This window comes from Rattus norvegicus, chromosome 17 (assembly GCF_021556685.1).
Source record: "Rattus norvegicus strain SHRSP/BbbUtx chromosome 17, alternate assembly SHRSP_T2T, whole genome shotgun sequence".
Taxonomy (NCBI): Eukaryota; Metazoa; Chordata; class Mammalia; order Rodentia; family Muridae; genus Rattus; species Rattus norvegicus.
This window is the reverse complement of record NC_141550.1, coordinates 90,457,316-90,465,068: the sequence shown is the minus strand read 5'-3', so window position 1 is coordinate 90,465,068 and position 7,753 is coordinate 90,457,316. Positions and strand designations below refer to the sequence as shown.

The window sequence follows — 7,753 nt, the reverse complement described above, 5'->3', positions numbered from 1 at the left end:
AATGTTCTAGAACGTGAATTTATAAGAGATTCTTGTTGTCCTTCAAGCAAGCTAATTTTTTTCACTGAATTCATTGTTGTTTATGTCTATAGAATGGTCTAGAACATGAATTCATAAAAGTGTTGGGGCAGAAATCTCGGCTTGCATCTGGACAAACCACAACAAGCCAACATAGTTCCACGTGGAAAGGTTTAATGAGAGAAGAAGAGTAAAAAAGGGGAGGAGTAATGGCCGGCCATGAGCACGTGGAGGGAAGCGGGGAGGGGAATGGGGAGAGAAGAGACAAAGGGGAAGAGAGCAAGAGGACAAGAACAAGGAGCAAGAGAGTGAGGAGGGGACAAGCAGCCCCTTTTATAGTGCGACGCACAGCTGGCTGTTGCCAGGCAACTGTGGGGCGGAGCATACCTGGCTGTTGCAACTGTGGGGATGGAGCTTACACAGAACACCAACAAAAAGAGTCTTCTTGTCCTTCAAGCAAGCTATACTTTTTTCCAGAAATTCATTGTTGTTTATGTCTAAACGTATGGGCTTTTGAAAAAGGTCTACCTGCCATTTTTCAGCCAGCGAGCATCCTAAACACATGCTGAGACGCGTGCCCTGCCCTGAAAAATATTTTGAAGTTCCCTGCCGCCATAATTCTTACTATGACTTCACAGGGAGACTTTTGTGGCTGAGTCTGACATTGAAGCAGTTGGATACTCGCGTGATGCATCTTCCAGCAGGGTTTGTGAACCACCCATAGTCCCACCTTAGGTCTGTACCAACCGTCGGGAAAAGTGTGGCCACTGAACCGCATTAACATGTTTCCTGCACTCTAGAGTTCAGTTGTTACCATAACAACAGTACTTTTCAGTTCCTGGAGTTTCTTTTTAAGATTCATTTATGTCATTTCATTTCATGTACGAGTGCTTTGCCTACATGTAGGCGACACCTGCCTGTCTTGTACCCACAGAGGTTAGAAGCGAGCATCAGATCCCCTGGTACTGGAGTTACCGTAGGTGGTTGTGAGCCACCACTTGAGTGCTGAGAGTTGAACCCCGGTCTTCTGTAAGAGACGGAAGTACTCTTGATCACTGAGCCATCTCTCTCCAGATCAATTCCTGGAATTTTCAATAATATTGCTTTTGAATATTTGTTTGGGCCCATTTTTTGAAGAAATGAAGTGGAAAACAGGTGAGAGGCAGTAGACTGAAACTATTTACCTGTGTGCTAGAGAACATCACATTGATGCAGCCAGCACCAAGCCCAGGGACTAATGTCAGGGAGCCCACACCTTGTACCCCTCTTCTTCCACAGTTCGGCTGCTTAAACATTAACAGCCAAAGTGCTGAGCATGGCTGGTCCACCAAAAATAAGTACAATATTATTACACAATTATTCCAATTCAGGGCAACATGAATTGATAGGTAACTTGTTCCCTTCAAAGCAACACAATCGGTATTCCTCTTGCCAATGTGTGCCAGAAAACGAAAATCGAATAGATCTTTTTGGCACTTGATCTTAGCCAAAGAGTGAAGAAGCCATTGTGTTGAGGCGTGCGCGCGTGTACGTATGCGTGTATGTGTGTGTTGCTGTGTTTACAACCCCCGTGGCCTTTCACATCCTAGGCAAATGCTCTATCATTGAGCTATACTCTATCCTAGCAAACATCTTTTGGAGAAGACAGAGTCAAAAGAACTATACCCATGTATACCCTTTATTAAACCCAAAGTGGGCCGTGGGCAGGCTCTGGCAAGATGAGGGAGACCAAGGACTATAAACAGAAAGCAGGACCTTAGAGGAAAGAACAAAGGACCAGGTCGCTGGGCTAGAAGAAACCTGGGATTAGGGGGTTGGTTTAACAACAGATTCATAAAACAAGGCTTTCTAATCAGAGCAGAGCAATTGCCTTTAGCTACAACCTAGGACAATTAGAGTCAAATGGTAAATCAGATACAGTATTTTGTAAAAAGTCCCTGCCCTGGGCTCATCGGATCACCAGGATTTGGTCGGAGGAAATGCCGGCTCGTGGCGCTTTCCAACTCCTGGCAGGGCGCCAAGATCTGAAGTCCTCCGGGATACTCCGGCCCACTTCCAAAGCCCAGAACGCGCTGCACTGCCTCTCTTTAATGCATTGACTGGGGACAAATGTGCATTTAAAATCTGGCAGGGAGGAGTCTTGGAAATTGCTGGCCTGGGGGCTGCAGCGATGGGCTTTGAGAAGGAAAATAACAAGGGACGGCTTTCTCTCCAGAACGAATCGCAGGCCTGACCCATATCCCCGCGGGGTGCGGAGCCGGCAAAGGGGCAGGCGGGGGGCCGCCAGGGACGCTCCCCGGAGCGCGCTCAGGTGCATCAGGCGCTGCTCCACAGCTGCTCCCGCGCCGCCCCGGGAATGGGCCTCGACTGTAGCCCCAGCTTTCCCGCCCGCAGGCTGGGGGCGGGGCAGCCCCAGCCACATCCCCCCCCCGCCCCCACATCCTCCGGGCGCTGTCCGTCCGGCGTTCCCAGCGAGAGACATGGCCGGGAGCAGTGAGAAGGCGCCAGACTCCGGGCGAGGCGTCGTGGTAAATGCGAACTCCGGATTCCCGGCTCCCTTAGCTCTCTCCCCTCCCCTCTCCTCCCTTCGGGGCACCCCTCCACTCCCGCCCCCCAACCCTTTAGCTGACAAGCGTTCGGGAGAGAACCGGCCAAGGCTTTGTTCCTCCTCCGGGCGGAGACCGCTGGTTTTCTCGCATCCAGGCCTCCCTTCTCCACCCGGTCTGACGAAACTCCTACTAAAATCACTCCTTCATCCAGAGTTCCCAATAACTCCTCCCTTCCCACCCTCCCCGCGGGTTCCTGGCCTGGAAGCCAGCCTCCTACCGGGTCCCCACTTCTGCTATCCACAAGGACTCTAGCCTGCCAGCCGGGGTTTAGGAAGATCCCCAGCACGCAGCTCTAGTGGCCTTCCTTTTAGCACTGCCTCCTCACTTCAGTGAGTTTTGAGTTCTGTTTTGAAAACGGCCACTGAGAACTCACTCTTCAGGGCAGCCAAGGTGCAAAGTAGCGCTAGTGAATGCAATCGGAACTCTGAATCTGGGGCGCGGCTCTGCCGAAGCCAGCAGCTAGAGTGTCCTATGCCTTGTCTGTGACGGAAGACAAACTTGATGTGTGAAAACCCCAGTAGTGTGTCAGGCGGAAGTGGGGCCAGGTCCAAACCTCTTCAACTTCAGGGATCGTTCATTCAGGTGTCAGCCCGAGGGCTCCCAGCTCCCACAATATTGAAATTAAACTCTAGCGGATGGTAGTTGTGAGTCCAGGATGGGGTGAAAAGGTGTGAAGGTGGTGGGCGGGGCTGATTTACCATTAAGATCCTCTTTCCAGAGCTCAGCGTGTAATTCGCAGCTAATCTGTTTATGGAAATGAATGGATTTAATTAGAATGAGTGGGTTGGGAAGGAAACACCTCTCAGTTAAATAGAACTGTTCAGGTTGAAAGGTGGGGCTCAGCTCTCAATTAAACAGCAGGACCTTCCTTCCCTCAAGGAGGAATGCCTTTTGTCTGCCGTGCCAGGTTCTGCTCCTACACCTGGTAACCAGATAAACTCTTCTTCCTGGAACTTGCATTCTGGGAAGGGGCACAGGGAAGCCCTGGGAAAACACAGTCTGGATAGTTCAGCCAGCCATTCCTGGAAAGGGGAGGGGAGCAGTGTCTTTACCCATATGATCAAAGAGTCTGCAGTGACATTTCACCCAAGATCAGAAACAGAAACGGAAGGTAAACCATGTGAGGACCCATGGCACAGAGACACATGTCAAGGGCAGAGAGGAGAACACAGTTTCTGATTTGTGCTTTTACAATAAAAACACTCCAGTCGCTGTGGGTATGATAGACCCGGTGGGAGGGGGTGAAAATATGAAAGACGGGGGTTGGGGATTTAGCTCAGTGGTAGAGCGCTTGCCTAGCAAGCGCAAGGCCCCGGGTTCGGACCTCAGCTCTGGGAAAAAAAGAAAGAAAGAAAGAAAGAAAGAAAGAAAGAAAGAAAGAAAGAAAGAAAGAAAGAAAGAAAGAAAGAAAGAAAGAAAGAAAGAAAGAAAGAGAGAAAGAAAGAAAGAAAAGAAAAGAAAAAGAAAATATGAAAGAGGAAGTCATTAAGCTAACTGCCTCCCAAATGACATCTTTAAGGTTCGCAACCTGAAAGTCATACTTGAAACGACTCCAGAATGTACTAAGGTAGATTTGGAAAACCATTGTCAGGTTAGTTTGGGGGATAAATGAAGAATGGAATAAAATAAACTGGGAGAAATAAAATCAACTGTTAAGAACAAACGCCCGGGGTTGGGGATTTAGCTCAGTGGTAGAGCACTTGCCTAGGAAGCGCAAGGCCCTGGGTTCGGTCCCCAGCTCCCGGAAAAAAAGAACAACAACAAAAAAAAAAAAAAAAGAAGAAGAAGGAGTGAAGAACAAACGCCCGGGGGGCTGGGGATTTAGCTCAGTGGTAGAGCGCTTACCTAGGAAGCGCAAGGTCCTGGGTTTGGACCCCAGCTCCGAAAAAAAGAACCAAAAAAAAAAAAAAAAAAAAAAGAACAAACGCCCGGAACGCCCCCAGATGTGAGAGGCACATGGTGGACACAAAGCCCACCAAGAATGAAGCGCTGGATGGGAGAAAGCAAGCAGGAGAGGAGTCGATGTCTAGGGAACAGTTTGACGGAAGTGGACTAGCCAGGGTCATGAGATCGTCAAGAGTGTCTGATGTTGCCGGAAGAGCAAGTCGGATGGGGATGACCAGAGGCCATTAGTGAGGAGCACCTTTCTTCTTCTTCTTCTTTTTTTTTTTTTTTTTTTTTGGTTCTTTTTTTTTTTTCGGAGCTGGGGACCAAACCCAGAGCCTTGCACTTCCTAGGCAAGCGCTCTACCACTGAGCTAAATCCCCAACTCGAGGAGCACCTTTCAAATAGCCACCTCGTGGCCAGTCTACTTACAGTACCACGGCAATGTGGAACGCCTTTCAAATTGTGAAATCTAGAGTGCCACTGTACCATAGATGCTAGATGCTTCCAAAGTCAAGTGGCACAATCCAGCTAGAGGTGTAGCTCATATAAAACCCATCCCCATCACCACAGATTATTAAAAATCAAAAGGAGATAAATCTAGATGTACTCATAGGATGCTTAGATTACTAAAGTCTAAAAAGCCTAAAATGAGAAAAACTGTAAACACAATATTCCTATCTATTTGTGTCTACAGAGGCCTTATGAAGGACCCATGGGCATAGCAAGAGGTCAATAAGGAGAGAAGAAGCTAGAGTGAGGCTTGGGCACTGTGAGTAGTTGCTGAACTGCCCAAGTGCCCCCTAACGTTGACGATAACCAGTGTATGACAGAAACAACCTCTGCATATGTTAATTTCTCCAATAAGACTTAGTAAAATTCGAAGGAAATTCAGGTGCTGAAGAAAGGAAAGGGTTAGGAAAGCCAGAGGCGAGAAGGATGTAGGCAAAATAGCCAGTCCTTAAGGGTAGGGTAAAACAAAAATCAAAAAGGAAGTTATAACAATAAACAGACCTTGTAACTCCAGAGGTAGGGCTACCTCAGAAGACTGGTAGGTTTATGGGAACGTGCGTGTTGCTGGTGTAGAATTAGGATTAAATAGCTGAGTGACGCAATGGAAGGAGCTATAAGATAGACTAGTTAGAAAGGTCAGGAAGGCAGTCTCCAGACTCTCATCTTAGAGTAATGCACCCAACGTGTTACCAATGATTAGGAAGGAAAATCAGGGTCGGGAGAGCTGTGATGCTAAAGATGGTGAGAGGAATGAAGCCGGGAGATTTAATCATGACGTAAGTACAGTTTGTGTGAGAAAAGGGACTATTGAGAAACTGGGAGAGAGCAAGACGTAAGGATAGGGACCATGAGCTCACAGCAAATGGGCACGCTGACACCGAGTTCCCAAAAGTCAGGCCATCTTAACAGTCATCTGTGGAGAGAGAAGGGAACCACGAGCCTTTGTCACATGCTGCTGACGTGTTGGCAATCCTCAGATTCTAGAAGAAAGGGAGGCATGATTGTGTACCCACTATTGAGCCTGCCATTTTCTAATGGTGAGTTCCAAACTCAAGATCATACAGATGAACCCAGTTAATCAAATAGGAGGATAAATAAGAGGAGGAAGAAGCCTGCAGAAGAGGAAGGCACTGTGAAGGAAGTTTTTGTGGTCTATTGAGCTTTTTCCTTGCTTTAGCAGAAGAACCTGGGCCTTCCTTGAACCCTTGTATCCCTGTATTGTAAGAATAGTGTTGGGCTCTGGACCTGGGCCTGCTGATGTTGCTGTCTGGGGTTCTGTGCTGAAGGGAGGACAGCCATAGGCATGAAAACCAATGACAATCGTCTGTAGGGAAGGTAGGACTAGGTGCATGGCCCTTGGAGCGGGACAAGGAGGCTTGAGCTCTGCCCACATGTTTCTGAACTGTTTTGTTGTTGTTGTTGTTGTTGTTTGTTTTTTTTTTGCCCTGGGGAGAAATATCGAAAGGAAAACAATTAGAAAGTGTTCAACATAGCTTTAAATGTGACCAAGAGAGTCAATGCGTTCTGGATTTGGATGTGATATAAAATGACTCAGTTACTGTGTTTGCCGCCTTTCCAGCTTGGAGATGTTTTTTGCCTCTTCAAACAGAGAAATGATTGTGAATAAAGTTAGAGCAAGTTATCAGTGATCCTAAAACTATTTAAGATTCTTTGCTTTTTCTTTTTTGTTTTAACGTTAGTTTAGCCACTACCTAAAGTTCAGAGGCACCCTGCAGCTCTGAATCCCTCCAGGATTAGACTTACACACACACACACACACACACACACACACACACACACACACACACACACACGCCATTTGTGTGCAAAGTCAGCAAAACAGACTTGGAGTCTCATCTCCTATTGTCTTTTGTCTCTGCAGCGAAAACACCATTTCAGATTAACTAGAAATAATGGCCACGTGTGATCATGAGAACAGTTCTAGACACGTGTATGTATTCCTGCTGGATTAAAATTTACTGCTTGACCTAGAGTAGTAAGACTTTGGCAAACAGCACTAAGGTTTTCCTCTAACCGAGTTACAATGTATTTATATAAATGATTATGTGACTTATATAGACAACGGGTGCTTCAGTATACTTACACTGCATAGCACTATAGACTACATGCATTGAATCTTATATTCATTATCTGTCTTATTTAACATTTTCATGTGAGACAGGCCTTGACTTTGTTTTAGAGACAGTAATATGTCCCAGGTCCCATAGCTAGCAGACTTGCCCGAGAGGAGTCAGACTTTGACATCCACATTGCTCATGTTGCCCTGGGCTACTGTCTGCTCTGACTGTTTTCACGTATAGGTGTGTTTCCTAATTTTCCTATCATCTTTTCTTTTTCTTTGGCATTTGTGTGTGTGTGTGTGTGTGTGTGTGTGTGTGTGTGTGTGTGTGTGTGTGTTTATGTGTATATATATATGTATGTGTGTCTATAAGTATGTATGTCTGTATGTATATATTTGTGCATGTATATATGGGTATGTGTATAGTATATATGTATGAGTGCATATGTGTGTATATTATGTATTTATGTGTGTATATGTGTGTATGTATTTGAGTATTGTGTATGTATGTGCATGTACGTGTATGTGTATATGCATGTATGTGCATGTATATGTGTATTTGTGTGTTTGCATACATGTGTGTATATGTATGTATGTGTGTGTATGTATATGTGAACATAATGTGAATATATGTATGTATGTGTGTGTT

The 7,753-nt window shown here is 46.2% G+C and overlaps 1 protein-coding gene across 4 annotated transcripts in view; it reads left to right on the top strand.

Annotated features, from left to right (window-relative positions):
• The first annotated feature begins 2,461 nt into the window (after positions 1-2,461).
• The window catches only part of Prtfdc1 (phosphoribosyl transferase domain containing 1), a 98,318-nt gene continuing 93,026 nt past the window's right edge, over positions 2,462-7,753 (top strand). For 3 of the 4 annotated variants that reach the window (XM_087590281.1, XM_087590280.1, XM_087590282.1), the window contains exon 1: positions 2,469-2,546. In XM_087590281.1, coding sequence (XP_087446407.1) covers positions 2,499-2,546 — 48 coding nt within the window. In that variant the 5' untranslated portion in view covers positions 2,469-2,498. 4 annotated transcript variants of the gene reach the window in all.